Source organism: Perca flavescens, chromosome 12 (genome assembly GCF_004354835.1).
Source record: "Perca flavescens isolate YP-PL-M2 chromosome 12, PFLA_1.0, whole genome shotgun sequence".
Taxonomy (NCBI): domain Eukaryota; kingdom Metazoa; phylum Chordata; class Actinopteri; order Perciformes; family Percidae; genus Perca; species Perca flavescens.
Genome location: NC_041342.1, coordinates 10,815,063 through 10,834,178, shown reverse-complemented (window position 1 = coordinate 10,834,178; position 19,116 = coordinate 10,815,063). Strand labels below are relative to the sequence as shown.

Here is a 19,116-nt window from a genome sequence, read left to right as displayed (position 1 = left end):
AAGTTCTGAAAGTAAAAGTACCTACTCATGCAGAATGGCCCATTTCAGATATCACTGGATTAGAATTAGTAATGCAGTGAAAGTATAGTACTTGAGTAAATGTAGGCCTACTAATTAGGTAGTCCAGTGGTAGTTACATTCTACCACTGGAAAGAAAAAAAGTGACAAATTAAAGTATACTCAAAGCAGAAAGCATGCATACTAAATATGGTCGATTTTTGAGTATGCTATTCTCCATCCCACAATAAAATGCACAAAAGGAAAAACATTGCTTACAGCTGGAAACAAATAAATAATGAATTGCATGTAGTAGGTGAAATAGAAATAAATATTGGAGAAAATTATAAAATCTTAGGGAACTCCTTATGGACAGGTTTCTACAGTTGCAGTTTGATTTGCCCGTGACATAACACACATTGCATAATTTCTTGTTAGCAGGCTATACAATGTGTGTAAAGTCGAAATGCAGGTCACATAATGCTGTTTTAATGTGTTCAAATGTATTAAAGACAATCTTGTTGAAATGGCCTAAGGCAAAGAAAGTGATTGTGATGTTATGTTGTGTGATCATTTACTGTCTCATTAAGGTGCAAATTATGCAAAATATGCATGCAAAATATTAATTTTAACATTCAAACCTGTGTGCAACACTGCTTGTCGGTTTATTTACTGAACATGTTTATTGCACTAAATGTGACCCATTGTCAATATAACAGAATCAATTGAGTGCAGATAACAGAGTTGTAAAAGCATTAGCTGATAAGCCGTTTACATGTCTGCCACTGATGTCTCTCATCTCAAAGGGTCTCTCACAGTTTCCATTCAAAGAGCAATTTTATGAAAATACCTTTAAATACAAACACTCACACAAAATCTGACAATAACAAGAATGTCACCATGCCCTTTATTGTCCCAGGAATTTAAAAGAAGTTCTACTAATTATTAAAGTAATCTATTATTGACAATGTGTTAAATGTGAAGAAAGTATTACATACAATATTTGATGTTTTTTCTTTAAAAAAACCACATTAAACAAAGTGCAGATTTGAACATTTAATTTGTTGTCAAACAAAAGATCTTCTAGTATTTTCTATCCCACATATTTTCATGCTGTTACTACTGTTTTACCATGAACATTAAAGGCACATGTAAATATATATTTGCAACTATTAAATAGATGCTTAACCCCTGTAATATTTCACCCTATTCTTTCTTAACATATTTATTGCATATTCATCGCCACTAAAGCAATGAGGAAGTAAAACATGACTGCTGAAGTTAGTGTGTAATGTCTTGAGGATTATTCTTTCCAGGAGAGGAAGTAGAGCTTTCCCTGTCCGTCACCACAAACCAGTTCAGTGGCGTTTTCAGGGTTGACCTCTAAATGCAGAACAGGACCTCCACACACAAACATACCCACCTGGAGGGAGAGAGACAAAGAGAGAGCACGAGGCAAATAGTTATTGGAAGACAGACGTGGAAGGTGAAGAGATAAATTAGTTAGTAAGAGAACAGAACTTTACGCTAACTTGCTTTCTAACCAAGAGTTTGATGAGAAGACCGATACCACTCTCCACCGACAAGGTGGTAATCGATCTTCTCCTCCAACTGTCCGTCAGAGAGGAAATATATTTCTCCTAATGTCAAACTGTTCATTTAAGACTCTGGCGTACTTGTTTCTTGGTGTTTCTGTCCCACAGCTTCACTGTCCTGTCGTAGGAGGCGGAGATGATGGTGCGCTCCGTGAGTTTCAGCACACTGATCCGGTCACTGTGAGCCTGAGGATAAAAAGAAAAGCCCTGGCTTAAAACAATGGCTAATTATATCTGATGTTTGCTTCTATGTCCTTGCCGGTAGAGGCAGACAGGATAGGCAGATGCCTTTTTCTTCTTGTAGTTACCTAAGATTTAAATGTAGGACTTTCTACAGCTCAAAGTAGTGCGTAAACAATTAGTGGATCAAGAGAAAACTAATGTACAACAATTCTAATCATGGATTATTGAGCAAAAATGCCAAACATTTGGCATTGGCTCCAGCTTCTTAAAGGTGAGGATTTGTTGTAGATGAAATATCTTTGGGTTTTGGCCTGTTGGTTGGACAAAAAACCCATTAACTATCTTTTACTATTTTGTGAAATTGAATTAACAAAATTAATGTAGCAGCCATTGTTGAAAGTAGTTGCAATACCTCACTAAAACCTATACTATATGTAGATGTTCACCAGACGTATCTATGGTCTTTTTTATGCTAAACGTCTTATGTTGTGTTTCAAAGTCTCTCAGCCCTTACAGGTTTTTTGCTGCTCCATGAAGACACGTCTGGAGACTGGTTGAACCACATGTTGCCGTTCACGTCTCCACACACAACAAACTCTGAAAAAACGTACAACACATTGGATAATCACGCAATAAACCAACACATTAAGAACTGCTATGTGCAGGAGTAGAAGTATGCTTGAAGTAGGCATAGTAATTGTAACCGCTGCAGCGGACATATCATAGATGTCAGAACCTTTGTCCACACTTCCAGCTGTTATCAGGCTCCCCTTCTTCTCCTCTTCCTCCATGTTTAGGATCGTTGAGCTGAAAGCTGTATTCAAAGTACTTTTGGGGCCTATGGCAAACTGAAGAAAGAGAGGAAGGAGGCATCAATCAACATCAAATTAAGCTTAGCGTTAGTTCATGCAGGACAGGGAAGTCATTTGCCCGCTGATTGAATTATCATTCCTATCAGACACACACACCAATCACAGCCATTCTCACATCAAGGCGGTCCTTTTATATACGACTCCCTCCTCACTGATCCCTGCTACACTGACGCTGCTTAACTCACTGCTGCTGATGCTGGCAAGGCTTTGCCTCCACCACCCCCAGCCTCCACCTAGTTCAGTCCTAACATGACTACAATTTTAAAATGCTTTTTAAAGATGAACTGAACTGAAATAATCTATACAAATAAAAATGAATTACACTAAAAATGTTAATAAAAAAAATTAATCTATATAGCTTTTTTTAAGTAACACAAAAATTATGTTTGTTAGTATTAGAACGCTGACAATTTCGATGACGTCACTGGCATGGTAGGACCTGCGAAGGTATATAGGCTACAGTGCAGCATACACATGAAAATGAGTAATTTTAATGGCATAGGTTACGCATTTGAGCCTGTGAGGGACAGGCCTTACAGTGTCTGACTACCACCGCATGGAGGATGACCAGTCCATGGTTTCATGCTCCACCTACAGTACAGGATCGTGTGGGGGGAAGTGACTGGTGTGTGTGTGGGCGCTGCCGGAGCATGGACACTGCAACTGAATCCATCTGTGATTGGACAAATTCATCCAATGGGATTGCTTGTTAAGTTACCTGCACGCAAAATGTTAAAACCAAAATAAATAAAGTTTGAAAAAAGAAAAAAAAGTTCACTGCACGTAGGAGAGTCACCCCAGGTTAACCATAGATGCACGGAGGACTCACGAGTTTTGCCGTTTACGTTAGGCTAGTGTAGAGTTGGCAGATTTTTTTTCCTTGTGGTCGTTGATGGATATTACACAAATGGATACTGCACAGATACCTCTTACTATGGAAGTAGCAGCTTTTTCTGCAAGTTGAACTCCCTCTGCATCAACGATGTGCCCTGAGGCGGTGGACACCAGCTAGCATCAGGGTGAGTAGAAAGGGACATTGGAGTCTGTTTACAGACCTGCTGTGGTTTAGTTAGCAGCTAGTAACGCATTATTATTGATCTGTGATATCGTCAGAGTCAGGATTTATACATACAGTCTATGTGTGTCACAAGTGCTAGCTTGTGGAGTTTGACATAAGTGTTTCCAACATGTTTAGCTCCTAGCCCTTTCCCTAGGTTGGAGCGTTTGGTATCTGGCTTAGTTTTGTGACTCATTTTCAATGAATGCCCAGTGTGTCAGTCTCAGTTTTGTTGAACGCTATAAAGCCTACCCGTTAGGCTTTATTTGTGCGTGTAAGTGAATATGTACGTGTTTTGTGTATGTAACAACAACGTTATATCCAGCCCTTTGCCTAGTAGACTAGCTAGCATGCTGGATAACAGCTAAACATCCCTCTCTGTCCTCTGCCTGATGTGAGCGTTTCAGCGCCCGGTCTCTGCGGCAGATAGCATCGCTGGTGTTGGTACTTGCCGTTGGTCTATCGGTCTGCCCTGTACTGTAGCCTGACGAGTCGATCATTGAGGGTATGGCCTCAGGTTTCAGTCTGTTGGACTTAACCCTCACCAGTGACCCTGTTGTATCAAAAGTACAGCTCTCGCAATAGTCTGTCGCTAAAAAATGGTCGCTACAGACTCGAAAGCCAGGGGCCGTTGGAGGGCTAGCCAGTTTTAAGGCAGCTAGCCATGAGTTGAGGACTGGTTTCCTTGTCAAAGGTAGCCTGTGGAAATGTATTGTAACCCCAGCTGCCTTAACCCTATACAATTCATTACTGCAGCCAGGGGCAATACAGTATGACCCCCCCCCCTAGACCTGTTGGTTGCACCGTGCTCCCTGTTACAGCTTAGCATGCAGCTTAGCTGGTCCAATTGTTCTTTGCCAGGTGGTATCATTTAATTTGCAATCATATGTTTTCTTTTCGTGAATAAATCTGAGAGCTACATCAAACATTTCGGTAACACTTTACTTGAAGGTAACTATGACATGACACTGTCATGAACATGTCATAAATGTTATAAATAAGTCATAACCGTTTATGACTTCTGTCATTCGGTTTTTGTCATGACAAGTTGACATTGTTTGGGTTGTCTTGATTATGACAACTTGACATTAATCAAAGTGACATTACCAGAAGATGTCTTGGTCATGACAACTTGACATTAAATTTCTTTGGAGTGTCCTTATTAAGACAACTTGACATTAAACAGGATGACATTATGTCAAGTTGTCATGACCAAGAAAACTTCTGGTAATGTCACTTTGATTAATGTCAAGTTGTCATAATCAAGACAACCCAAACAATGTCAACTTGTCATGACAAAAACCGAATGACACTCAATGACAGAAGTCATAGACCAGGGCTATTCATTTGGCGGCCCGCGGGCCACATGCGGCCCGGAAGCAACCTCAGAGTGGCCCAGCCCCATGGTCCCGCAATAGACAGTATAAAAGGGAAAATAGGGTCCCGCCAGCAATATTTTTTTCCCCCACTATGGCCACGCCAAGACCCGCCCTTCAATAGCATTCACACACTACTATTGGCCAGGTGTCCATGTACAGGTCCTATCCCCTGACCAATCCCCTAACCCTAACCTTAACCACTCGAGGTGAAATGCCTAACCCCAACCAATTGAGCTGCTTCGTAGGGCGGGTCTTGGCGTAGCTGTAGTGGGATTGGTAATTTTGTGTCCAGCCAAAACTACCAACACGTAAACAATGCAGAGCGTGCTGTGCCAGTAGTAGCCTACATTACTATCAATATGTCTTTCTCAACACTGAAACGTAAAATTGACAATGAAAAGCGTCAGTTTAACCCTGCCTGGATTGACAAATACTTGTTTATTTTACCGCCACATCCAAATGCCAAACCGATGTGTTTAATTTGTAATGAGTGCGTTGCAGTACTTAAAGATTACAATCTGCGGCGGCACCACGTTGAGAAACACCAGACTTTTTCCCGAGGGATCTCAAGAGAGGGCAGCAAAAGTGCAGAGTTTGATTGCATCTTACAACCGGAGCAGCGTTACCATGGTGCGGTCATTCACAGCCCAAGAGAGAGCTACCGTAGCATCCCTTCGTGTTTCCTGGATATTGGCAAAAAAAGAAAAGGCCATTCACGGACTCTGAAACCGTGAAGGACTGTATGCTGGCCATCGTGGATGAGGTGATAAATGACGATAAAATTAAAACGTACTATAAAAAACGTACCCCTGTCAGATGATTCCAACAGTCGGAGAGTTGAAATTCTTGCTGCAGATGTGTATGAAACAATGTTAGGAGACCTGAGGAAAGCTGACACTATGTCTATAGCGGTAGATGAGTCCACAGAAAAAAACTCATACTGCTCAGTTGTGCATATATGTCCGTTTTTTTGACGGCCTACTGCCGTTAGAAGGACACACAACTGGCGATATAGTCTTTAGGAAAATATCTGCTTTTTTTAAAGACAATGGTCTGGATATGAAGCGTGTGTGCATGCTTGTGACAGATGGGGCTCCATCCATGACAGGGAAAGTGAATGGTTTGGCAGCACGTTGGTCCACTGTAGAACCTCAGTTGATCTCCTTACACTGCATTGTGCATCAGGCGGTGTTGTGCGCAAAACTAAGCGGGGCGCTCAAAACGACAATGGCTACAATTAATTTGATTTGCTCCACATCAAGTCTCCAACACCGCTTATTCAGAAATGTTTGCTGAGCACCAAGACCTTCTTTTGCATAACGACGTGAGGTGGCTGTCCAAAGGCAAAGCACTGGAGCGTTTCTGTGGTCTCAGAGAGGAGATCAGTTTCTTTTCTTTTGTAAGTGGAAAAAGTAGGAGCTACCTCAGATTCTGTTCAGTTAGCTCTCTTATTGTTTTCTATGCACCTTTTGCTGTGCAAACTGACCAAAGTTAAAAGAGAAACAATGAATAAACCTTACATGTTTTTCAATAAATTGGTTTGTGTTGGTTTTAAAATTTGTCATTACGAGCTGCTTCGCCGCTGAAATGACTGGCCCAACTAACCTTCTCGGTTAGAAAATCTGGCCCAACAGAATTTGTAATTGAATAGCCCTGTCATAGACGATTAGGACTTGTTTACAACGTTAATGACACATTCAGTGTCAGGTCATAGTTATGACAGTGTCATGTCACGATTATGTCAATACCTTCAAGTAAAGTGTTACCAACATTTCTTTGGTGTTAGAATAATATGAGTATCATTTAGAGAGAAGTTGGGCAAAAACTCACAACGAAGCCAATGTGGACTTCTCCGTCTTTTTCGCCCAACAGCCACATGCTTTTCTCGTCGTTACTGATCATCCCCAAAATTCTGTAACACCTCCAGCTGCAATACAAGACAAATACACAAAGAGCTTTATGGTTGGTTTAATTATTCAGAGCTTAAAAAAAATATACCCCCTCAGTGTATAAGAAATAAAACCAAACAGCACCATATCTACAACTGAGCTGAACTGTGTCAATAGTAACTTAAATCCTGCTTAAGTCCTGTAAATATTCAGAATAAGCATTCTGACCCACGATACAGAGCTCCTATAAAGTTCTGTTGCCTTAATTAACATTTCCTCTGCCTCAATTCAACAAGGACACATTCATATTCATGTTATAATGATTAAAAATGCAGGTATTTTTTTAAATTCAACAATGACAAAGATTTGTTAGATAGTACCTAGATATCGTGTTCTCCCAGAGTTCCACATCTTTGTTGACATCGAAGATGGTTCCAGAATCTTCAAAAGCGATCAGGATGGAGCAGAAGTGGAGGCGGACCACAGGCTCGGTCACTGTGTACGTTGTTACCTTCACCAGGCTGGGAGCAACAGAAACACCATGAACAGAGCAGTTAACTCCTCACAACTTCTTTGATTCATTTCCATCTTTCTAAGTCACCATGGAACTAACTAACTGACCCTAAGCCTCTATCCCCAAAATGGGTTTTGCTTATTGTCACAAGGATGTTTGAGTTTTACTTTGCAGAAAGATGGATGCGCAGGGTTGGTCTGGATGGAATCTTCAAAATGGTGTTTATCAGTGGTGGAGGAAGTATTCCAATCCTTTACTTAAAGGTCCCATCATCAATTTCACTTTATGATGATAATATATATATATATATATACATATATACAGGACCCCATCTCTCTATAAAATCGTGAAATTGCAATGCAGGGGAAAATACATTTTACCCAACTTAATATAAATTGCCTCATTAATCAACTCTCTGCAGGTATGGGAGTCAAGCCAGGTGTTAAAGTAGACATATTATGCTTATTTTCAGGTTCATAATTGTATTTTGAGGTTGTACCAGAATAGGTTTACATGGTTTAAGTTTCAAAAAACACTATATTTTTGTTGTACTGCACATTACTGCAGCTTCTCTTTTCACCCTTTGTTAGTATATCAGTTTATAAAAAAAAATTATTTCATTGCCAAGACATACATTTATCTACTGGAATAGAGCAGTGTAAATATTGCATAAGGCCATCCTCAACCTTACAGTAGGCTACTTGTATAACACTCCATCTGACATGATTAATGTTCAGCAATCAACGATTGTTGATATGCACTGGGCTAATGTTTGCAGGTGCAACATTTTATTTATCAATTTAATAAACCAACTATTCAGCCAGATAGGTATTTGTTGTGAAAGATATACAGTTACAATTTCAAGCATTTTCAAGCATTTTATCCAAAATTCAAGCACTTTTCAAACCTTGAAAACACAAAATCAAAATTCAAGCATTTTCAAGGATTTCAAGCACCCGTACGAACCCTGGTTCCAGCCACTAACCGACAAGAAGGATTTGGGGGTGGGGGTTGGGGGGTTAGTGCGCGGGAGGGAGGGGACGAGATGAGGAGGAGGGAGGGGCGAGCTAGCCTCTTTTTGTTTGAGAATACTTCGAAGGTCAACAAGAACTCACTTCACCCAACATCGCTTAGAACACCTTTAAAGGGTTATAAATCAAAGTACGGATACAGATAAATCCTCACATTGTATTAACTGGAAACAATTCAAACTGTTCTGTCAATCAACTAAGTGTTTAATGGTCTAATAATTTCAGCTGGACTTGTAGGTACAGTTGGGTAATTCAATTTATAATAAAACTTTAGATTTTATCAACTACATGTGTTTTGTGTGTAAAAATCTTAATTTGTAAAGTAACTAGCAATTAAAGCTGTCGGATTAATGTCGTGGAGTAAAAAGTACAATATTTCTCTACGAAATGCAGCGGAGTAGAAGTAGTAGCAGTAACTTCTATCAAGTATGGGACACTCAATAATGTAATATATTAATTTTGACACATTAATGATAGCATATTTAAGGTAAAAATGCTTCACTATTTTCACATTTAGAACAGAGAGAAAGACTGATGACTTTCAGTTTGTATTTGCATTTCCTCCGCCATCGCATTCATTTGTCACATGCAAACAAACGCTGGTATCACTAAAAGTGTATTTGTTGCTTTTCTTGTGTTGTTTCCTGAAATGTCTTTCTTGTACATGAAAATTTGTTCATAACTTCTGACTAAATAAAAGGTTGAAAAAATAAAATAAAAAAGTAGTGTTGTATTTATGGTAGCTCACTGTAGTAAGGCGGCTGTTTACCTTGCAGTGCTGTGTTGTTGATTCCACACCGGCTTCCACACATCAACAGCAAGCTTCGTGTAGCTGACAGCAAACTGGCCATCAGGCATGGAGCAGATCGCTGTCACTGTGCTGTCTGAAGCCTGAGACACACACACACACACACACACACACACACACACACACACACACACAGTGGGATTAACACACACGCACAAACATACATGTGTCATACAGTGTACATCCCTTTTTTTTTTCTTGGGCATGTCTTCACCTGCTTGTGGCCAACCACAGTGTTGCGCTGCCATAATTCCAGCAAACCGGATTCATAACCAGCAAGAAGCAGATCCCCTTTCTGAGAGAAGCACAGCGCTGTGACCGGGTCTCTCAAACTGGGAGGACTCTCTGAAAAGACACAACACAGAGGTGAAGTAGGACAGGTTTCAAAATAAAAAAAGGTCCCACACACACACCATATATGAGGTACAGTACAAAACATTGAAATCATGATCACACTGACAACAGCACATGCACGCACACACGCACACACGCACGCGCACGCACACACACACACACACACACACACACACACACACACACACACACACGTAATCATGTTCTGTCTCCTTCACTGAGCAGCATCAGGAGACTGTTATTAGTGAAATCCAACAAATGTATGAGTAATTATGATGATCAAGATCTCAATAATGAACAGAATACTTGGATCATTGTTTCAGCTGTATTTATGCACTCCTACCAGACTCATTAATATCTCATTTAGGAATAAAGCTTCATAGAAAATACAAAAAAAATGATTTTAAGTTGGGTAAGTGCATTAAAACATAGCATTTAAAAAACCTTTTTATATATATATATATATATATATATATATATATATATATATATATATATATATATATATATATATATATATATATATATATATATATATATATATATATATAAATCCACTGTGAACCCTTTCAGAATATAAAGTATTACCCATTCCCCATATCCAGCATCGCAATGAGTAGTCTTCAGAAATGGTGAGGAATTCTGGGACTCCTTCTTTGCGAGCAACTCCATGTATTGCACCGCTGTGACCCTGGAAGGTGCCAAAGTGCTCCACCTGTACATAAAGAATTTTTTTTTTTAAATAAGTGAAAAAAGGGGACACGCCGCATCTCTAGATGAGCTGCAGCCGCGCCTGATTGAACCACCCTGCAACATGCGTTACAGGTTGAGTTTTTATAAAAACAAATAATGAAAAAGCACACATTCACAAGGCACTTCATCTATGCAGTATGAAGAAAACGCCATACATAATGTTTACTTAAAGTAAAAAGAGAGGCATCATCCAAACAATGTTCTTCAAGGTGGAGATTTCAACTCTAACGTAATGCTGGATAATAAATAGTTAATTGTGATATTTTCTAAGTAGAATCTAAATATGCAACGTTCTCGGTCAGGTATATGTAGTAGAACAATGTTTCCTCTAAAGTAGAAGTACACAGTTAAGTCAGTAGTTTAAAGTTTACAGTTTACATGGATATTAAGTGCGTTGGGAGCCTTCTGGAAGTTATTTTGGGGTACAATAGTTCTGAAGAAAGCTACAAGCAGCAACACAGGAGGCCGAGCAATCAGCCCATTCCAAACAGGCACATTTTGAACTGGCACTGCACTAGTTTTACTAAATTGTCAAAAAACAACAACTTTAAAACCACATCTTCCCCCATGTGATATTGAGCGACAGACCTGCAGTGGTTTCCAGAGTTTTACTGTGCCATCATCAGACGCGGTGAACACAGTCATTTCTTCTGGGTTGACGTCTTTGTTCTTGTCTTAAAAACAAAGCAGGGAAAAAGAAAAGAGAACTAATAATTTCAAAACAAGACTCATATTGTACAATATGAAATAAAGAGGAAGAGACAAAGGATTGTATGTGTGCACTCATTTCCCAAGAAGTGTACCTGTATTTGGGAGGAGAGAGCAGTGGTGTATACGTTGCTTGTGTGCAGCAATGTGGCAGATTTCTATGTTTGTTTCCCAGTTCCAAACATGTAGCGCTCCCTCTGCACAGCCGGCTACCACATACAGTCCCTGCACACAGAGCACCAGACAAGTCAACACAGAAACCCCCTAATGAGGCTGAGGGTTCACTACGTGCAAGTCTGAAGAGAGAAAACAAGGACTGACCTGCAGTTAAATCTCTAGACTATGGAGCTCAACGGTGACCGCACACTTTATGAACGGCTCTGGTTCCGGAAGTGTTTTTCCCCTCATTCAATATTTCCACCTTGGTTTCATCAAATGCTTATTGAAAGAGTGTTAAGCCTGGAGCCAAGCCAACCGGCTACAAGATGAACCGTGACCATTTGATTTGCCGTTTTTTTTTCGCCCAGCTGCTTTCCTTGGATTAGGGTGGCACCTAAATCATGGTTGCAGCTATCGCCGTGGTCCTGCTCCGCGCCCTGCTACACCCTGCTATGCTCTGCAGTGCCCTGCTATGCTCTGCTACGTCCTACTGAACTACTACAACTACTATTTCTAGTCACTGATCCATTATCTTTATTGTGACTATTATTGCCACGGTTCATCACACCCCCAACCGGCACCGTCAGACACCACCTTCCAAGAGCCTGGGTCTGTCCGAGGTTTCTTCCTAAAAGGGAGTTTTTTCCTCACCACTGTCGCACTAAATGCTTGTTCTGGCGGGACTTACTGGAATTGTTGGATCTTTGTAAATTATAGAGTGTGGTCTAGACCTACTCTATCTGCAAAGTGTCTCGAGATAACTCTTGTTATGATTTGATACTATAAATAAAATAAAATTGAATTGCCTGTGTACAGAAACGATCAGATGATAGCAATTCACTATCCGTTTGTGGGTGTGGTAAACATTTCCCTGGTACTGGCGAGCTCCACCAATCAGAGAGGTCGCTGTTACGCTTAGGATGGTGGGTAGTGTAGTATTTCTCCATAAGATCCTGAATAAAACATGTTTTTTCTTAAAACAAGGTTGATTTCATACGGACCTCTGGCTTCTACAGGAGCAGAAACCTTCGCTTCACAACCTCGGAGCTCGTGGTCAGTCTGACTAGACATTATGGCCGATAATCAAAATCCTTATGGAGGAAATGAATGGGATTTTCACTTCCGGAACCACACAGTTGATCTCTATAAACGAACTACGCAAGATTATTTACTGCGCCAACACAACAATTAAATGCATAAAGATGTTTCAGGAGAGAAGGAAACAACACACCCTGTATTTTCTCTGATGGATAAATGTAGAATTTGCTCACCACACAGCAGACAGATGTAAGTGGATTCCTCCAGGAGATTTCTCTGAGACACTGGCCTGCCTGCAGATCCCATAAACAAAGCCTCCCGTCGTTGGAAGAGCTAATCTGGAACAGAAAACGAGGCAGATGAAGACAAGTTTACATAAATGATAACAAGTATACTGTAGTTATAGGACTCTCAGGTAATAGCTCTATTCGGGGTCAGACCTGTAACTCTGTTAGTTACATTTCCTTAATGTAATGAAGATTTACCACACAATCTGGAGTCCATACACAGCCAGTGATCCAGTCTTTGTGAGAGTGAGGGAGTGACTTAGTGAGAACGGCGGGAGACAAACTCACATCCCACACCATCAGGGCCTGAAACAAAGACACCGGTCACTGCTGCGTTATTTTGTCCAATCCCACCCACATCTATATTAATAAAAGGCTGACAGGAATGACTGTTGTTGGCTAATCCAGCAAAGGAACTTCATTACATCGATGCAAAAATCATGAATAATATGATCCGATATTGCCATTAATTAGGGTTGCTTGATTATGGAAAAAAAAAAATCATAATCATTTAATTTAACAAGATTGAGTTTTGGAAAGATATTGCATTTATAGAACTTAAAAAAACAGTGAAACAGTTAAACAAATCAACAGTGAAAACACCTAGAACTGTGAAATTTCCCTTGATGCATTTTCCAATTGAACTTTTCGAATTCCCCCTTAAAACAAATAATCTAAACTCTACTTTCAAATGTTGGCTGAGTGAGTTTAGCCTTCAGGAGGAGCGAAAAGTGTCCGTTTCATTCAGAACACAAGACACAAGAAGAGTTTACTTGCAAAACATAAGGTGCAAAATTTTAATTTTTCTCGATCACATTGTTTTTGTGATCGTCAGGAGCCAAAATTGATCACCAGACCAAGCTCAATATTTTAAGATTGAACATTAGTCTTGGAGAGTCTGCTCTGTATTTTTTACTGCACAAGAGGTGTGATCAACGGGCATAGTTCAAATGCCTCTGTACGCAATTGGACAGTCCTTCAACGTAGCAGTGACAGCAGCATCAACAGGTTGCTGCGCTGCTGCGCAGGTGGATAAGCCAGTCTGTGATTGGTCCCTGCAAAATTGTAACGGTAGCAGGATAGATAAACGTACAGGTTTCCAGCCTGAGCTGCAGGGCAAATCGCCGGCAGATCGGGCTGGGTTTACCCAGTCTACAGCCCTACCAGAAATTGATTGATTAATTTGCAACATTGCCAACAATGGCCTTGTGCACTCAGCGATATCAAAAGGAAGACAAACCATGAAATAAATGGTATGGCAAAATCTCTCAGAGTATATTGTGTCATATTGTCCAACCCTAGAATCAAGCATACCAAAATCCCTGCACAAAATTAGCCACAAATCTGTTCAAATCCATGTGACAAAACATTTTGCCAGTGTTTGTTTAAAAAAAAAAAAAAAAACTAAATTCCAATATTGTCACAACACTACAACACACACACACACACACACACACACACACACACACACACACACACACACTACCTGATCTTTTCCCCCAGACAGTAGCTGTCCACCATCAGGGCTGAACGCCAGACAGGTGACCCCCCCACTGTGGCCCCTCAGGAACCCACGAGGCTCGACGGCGGAGTCTAGCGCCAGATCGCTCAACAACCACAGAACAATGGTGAAGTCATCTGAATCAAAGAGAAATACAGAGGGGGAATAATCAAACAGGTATGAGAAGAAAGAGGGATGTGCACTCCATGAATATCAACCAAGGACCGAGCTGGAAATAAGTATTTTACTTTAGCATGGCATCCTTGGGATTACTGTTTTATCGTCTTGATCCAGAAATAAACCAACCAATAGAAAAGGGTTATTAAATGCTACTATATTTTGGAAGGATTGATTCTAAATACAAGTGAAGATGGGAAAAAACATGTTGAAAGGTGGGAAATGTTTATTAGAACTGAAGGCTGGTAGGAAGGTTTGTATTTAATAAGGAGGACCGACCAATTGCAATTTCTGGCTGTTTGTCTTATTTCTTTATGGAAATTATTGTTTTTGTTTTGTGCCCTTTCTTCTGTCACTCTGACTACTCCGAAAGATCACGGAGTTTATCGAAAAAATTGAGTTGTCAATAAGGAAGGAAGCTCAAGCACCTTATCATTTTTTTTGTTTGTATTTATTCATTTGCCATTCTTTTTTTCAATATTTGTTTTCTTTTGAGGTGTGTGGTTGTTAAATTGAAGCTAAGACCTGATCTGTCATTTATTTGTTCTGTTGTTTGTGTTTGTGGAATGTATTTTTTTGGGGAAGGGGAAAAAGAAGAAAGAAAGAGAGATGTTTAAGAAAAGGAGAGCGCACCTCCTACCTGAGAAATATATTATGTTACAGTTTTTCCTCTATGTTGATTTGACCGTATCAGAAATAGGGCTGCATTGTTAGGGTGCATGTCGGAGAATAGCGCGGTCACTCGGCAGAAAAAGGGAGAAAGAGACGCCGTCAGGATGAAAAGCCAGTTGAGATTGTGTGTGTACGTCCTTAACAACTGTAAGTTGTATAACTTATGTTGTCAGTTCATTGTTTGTATTCTTCACCTGCTAGCTAAATTGCACATGGCGCTTGATTCGATATAATAGCGATTGCTCACGTTTGTATTTGAGGTGCATTATTTACATGCTGAAGTAGTTACACTGCATTAAGATAATGTAATTAATAGTGGGTTTATTGTTATTTGCTACAGAATGCTTAGCCTATACGTCAAAATCAAAGTTGGCCTATATAGCAACTCAAAAAATACAGTTCAATCACAACTGAAAATATGCCTCATTGTGTGTGAATAGAGGTGAATAAATATATTTGTTTGCAGCGAAGTCTCAGTTCCGTTTCATGGGGGGGGTGAGTGGTGGAGGTTGGAGTGTTCGGACCTGCCCTCACTGCTAAAAAGAAATGCTAAAGGAAACACTGATGCTACCGTGGAAACCATTAGAACAGTAAAATGTCATTTTACTGTTCTAATGGTAAAATGACATTTTTGTATAACCCTAGGTCATGTTTGTACTTTACACTAACCTGACGCCGTCGCCAGGTATGTGGAGTTTTGCGCTAAAGCCAGGATGGTGCCCGCTTGCACACCAAACGTTCCAGACATTTCCAGGCATCCCAGCAGTCCCTCCTCTCCTGCCTTTCTCTTCCAGACCCTCACGCATTTGTCACTCCCTCCAGACAACAGCAGCCCAGGTTCGCTCTGCTCTGCGTCCAAAACCACCCACAGCAGGCTCAGGATGGACACATCAAGTGTGGAGTCCCAGATCTTCTCACCTATGATTAAAAAAAAAAAAAAAAAAAGGTATCCTTAGACATTAAGGGCCTTAACGGCTGAAAAAAAAACATGGCATGTTATAATGACTTAATAGCCAAGAAGATTTTAAAGACCTTTTAACCATTACCCTGTTAAGTGCCTTAGATTCCTTCAACCTTTGAAAAAAAATGTTATTGTCCGTTCTATTTAATTATTTTTTTAAATGCACATTATTTTCATTTTGTGCAATATGTAAACAGGGTGGAGGGAGATAGTGTAAGGATAGAAATATAGAGTAGATTATGTATGTATGTCTTTTAATTCAATATAATCATCAATATTTATGTTTTGTCTATCTATCTATCTATCTATCTATCTATCTATCTATCTATCTATCTATCTATAAGTAAGTAATATTTATTTTTATAGCCCCCTTCAAAAACAGATGTCTTAAAGTACTTCACAATAAAAGACCCAAGCAAGACAGAAAATACAGACACACTATAAGTGTAAGAAATTAAAGTAATACAATAAAAAAAAAAGGAGGAAAGCTGAATTTTTTATGTTGCTTAATAATTATGTGACTGTAACTATATAGAACAAAAAAACAATTGTTTCACAACCAGGTTGTATGATAGGAGTTAAGGATTTGAAGCCACTGAGGGGTCCTCTGCAGATCTGTATTTCTTCTGTCAGGTTGGTGTCTTTCACTAATTCAATCTAATCAATATGATTTGGTTTTTTTGTTTACATTCCTAGCACAAATAACACACCTGAGTCGAGACTGAAGAGTTTGAATCCTTCACCATGGTAGCCCACAGCAGCATAGTCTCCATTAACAGCCACACAGAGAGCAGCATGCTCAGATGTTACGGACTTCATTTTCTTCAATGGAGGCTCCTGCTCGCACTAAAAGACCAAATGAGAACATTGATTTTGGATAGAAAATTCTGCGCTATTTAAAAAAAATAAATTAAAAAAAAGTCCTTCCTTTTTCAATAAATGGCAGCTTTTGGATGGATCTTTTGTTTTTTTTCCAACCATGCCATAACTGTTCCTTTACACACAGAATATACAGTATGGCATGAAAGATAGGCAACATGAAGTTAAACAAGTTAATACACAAGATAAATGAGGTGCTCACTTCTTCGCTTTTTAATGCAGTGACCGACCGTCCAAGTCCTCCTGACCAGAGCTGGAGCTGTTATACAGAAGGACATTGAAAAAGCAAGCTATTTATCTCAAAATGTGTGACAATGTTCTGAGCCTCAGTGCTCTAAGTCTTTTTTTGTGACTGTGTTTTCGGAAACAAAACAAATGGAAAAGTTCCAAATCATCATTTGTTTGTAGTTTGTTTTTTGGTTAAATAGTTACTAATGTCAGCCAAGTAGTGGAGTAAATATATTATGACAATCCTGCAGCCCTGGCTCCCAGAGTCAAGTTCCATTTCTCTGATGTACAGGCAGTGATGCCTCACCGTGTGATCAGAGCCGGCGCTCAGCAGCATGGCCCCTTCATCCAAGAAGGTGAGGGCCTCCGTGGCTCCGCAGTGAGCCTGGAAACAAGCCACACAGGTGGAGGTGGGCACCGACCACACCCTGACCTCCCCAGACACTGACCCGGAGCACAGCATGGAGGAGGAGTGGGAGAAGGCGACACTGCGCACGGAGCGCTGGTGACCGCGCAGCGACTGAGGGAGCAGACAGAGGAGAAACAATGGTTGTATTTTAAAAAAATATTATATTCTTTTTTAGTGTAGACGAAAATATCCTCTTTCCTGTTGATGGAGTAAGTTCCTATTATTTTACCTGATTCACAAACTTTTACTGTCTCATGATTTTATTATGTTTGTATGCCTTTTCATTAGCTTAGTGTTAGAACAAAGTATATCACTTTCGTCACTGTGAGACCTTTTGTTTAGAGCCCAGGTTGAATCCAACAGAATCTTAACTCCCACCTTAAAGGTGCTGTAGGTAGGATTGTGAAGATCCAGGACTTAGCCAAAAAATGTGAACATCGACAACTTCTCAGTCCCTCCCCCCTTTTCGCTAAAGCCCAAAACGGTCTCCTAAGCCCCTCCCCCCACAAGGGATAATGAATGTGTGTGTATGTGCAGTGATTGACACGCAGTTAGACACACCCCCCTCCCCCGGCCCTGATTGGTGCATCTGAACAGGGAGCTGTGGAGTTTTGCAAATTGCACTACAGGCTCTGGTGGTGCCAGGGGAGACAGTTTTTTTTTTTATTACCTGCTTCATGTAGTTCTACTGGAACATAGGGTCAGTTTCAGCAATATATGACAGAACGTTAGTTTTATAAGGCTTACTGCACCTTTAAGTTGAAGTAGTAAGCATTAAACTCAGTATGCAACTATCTTTACAGCTCACCGTTAGTGTTTTGTTCTGAAGCCAGTTCCACACGATCACGTTCCCATTCCAGCATCCAGCAGCCAGCAGGTGACCCTCAGGGTCAAAGGTCACACAGTTCAAAGGGCTGGAGCTGGGCAGGGCCGCGACCTCATTACCTTTAGTAGAGGACCACACCTGAAATAGCAGAAAAACATTCAGCAGAATTAAGGACGCTTACGTTAAGAGATATAATAATTATATATATAATATAATTTCACAGCGGTAATCTCTGTTTTAGATATTCAGATAAGGGCAACACAATATATCGTCTTTTCGTTTTTTATCATCGTCGACGCAATATTAACTGGAGCAATAAACATCACAAAAAGATGCAACACATCGCAAAAAACAGATTGTTTTGTGTTAGTTGAAAGAAAATATCAGCAGAAAACTGCACTTTAAAATGTAACGGTCAGTCATTTTTTAGTGGTGCCTTTTATATTCAATTCCATGTTTAATTTGTAAATAAAAAAATGTTTTATTGAAAATAGTGTTTTATTTCCTTTTATTTGTTTTAAATTCAACAAGCAATTTGTTTTAGCAGAATACTGAAAGCAGCAGAACGGAGTACACTTCAATATCAGTTATTTATCGCAAGTATTATCGTTATCGCGATATTCAACAATGTTATGGCATAGCACATATTTTCCTCATATCGTGCAGCCCTTATTCAGATTAGCTGCAACAAAGTGGCTTCTAGTCTTCCTGGGACACACATGAAATAAACAGCGGTCTCAAATCACACAGAATACATGGAACCAAAAAGGCAGAATAAAGAAACACTAACACAAAAAACAAGCAACTGATTTTGCCAACAAAAGTTGAATGTGATTAGT

The 19,116-nt window shown here is 39.9% G+C and overlaps 1 protein-coding gene across 4 annotated transcripts in view; it reads right to left on the bottom strand.

Annotated features, from left to right (window-relative positions):
* Window positions 1-875: 875 nt before the first annotated feature.
* tep1 (telomerase-associated protein 1) overlaps window positions 876-19,116 on the bottom strand; it is a 52,982-nt gene continuing 34,741 nt past the window's right edge. For all 4 annotated transcript variants that reach the window (XM_028592837.1, XM_028592838.1, XM_028592839.1 and 1 more), the window contains exons 38-56: window positions 18,260-18,415; window positions 17,350-17,562; window positions 17,017-17,073; window positions 16,646-16,781; window positions 15,644-15,892; window positions 14,111-14,262; window positions 12,823-12,930; window positions 12,571-12,675; window positions 11,236-11,365; window positions 11,021-11,106; window positions 10,268-10,394; window positions 9,540-9,670; window positions 9,287-9,408; window positions 7,353-7,493; window positions 6,914-7,010; window positions 2,512-2,623; window positions 2,290-2,372; window positions 1,674-1,778; window positions 876-1,420 (exon numbers count right to left, since the gene is read on the bottom strand). In XM_028592837.1, the coding sequence (XP_028448638.1) occupies window positions 1,301-1,420; window positions 1,674-1,778; window positions 2,290-2,372; window positions 2,512-2,623; window positions 6,914-7,010; window positions 7,353-7,493; window positions 9,287-9,408; window positions 9,540-9,670; window positions 10,268-10,394; window positions 11,021-11,106; window positions 11,236-11,365; window positions 12,571-12,675; window positions 12,823-12,930; window positions 14,111-14,262; window positions 15,644-15,892; window positions 16,646-16,781; window positions 17,017-17,073; window positions 17,350-17,562; window positions 18,260-18,415 (2,430 nt within the window). In that variant the 3' untranslated portion in view covers window positions 876-1,300. The remainder of the gene's footprint in view (window positions 1,421-1,673; window positions 1,779-2,289; window positions 2,373-2,511; window positions 2,624-6,913; window positions 7,011-7,352; window positions 7,494-9,286; window positions 9,409-9,539; window positions 9,671-10,267; window positions 10,395-11,020; window positions 11,107-11,235; window positions 11,366-12,570; window positions 12,676-12,822; window positions 12,931-14,110; window positions 14,263-15,643; window positions 15,893-16,645; window positions 16,782-17,016; window positions 17,074-17,349; window positions 17,563-18,259; window positions 18,416-19,116) is intronic.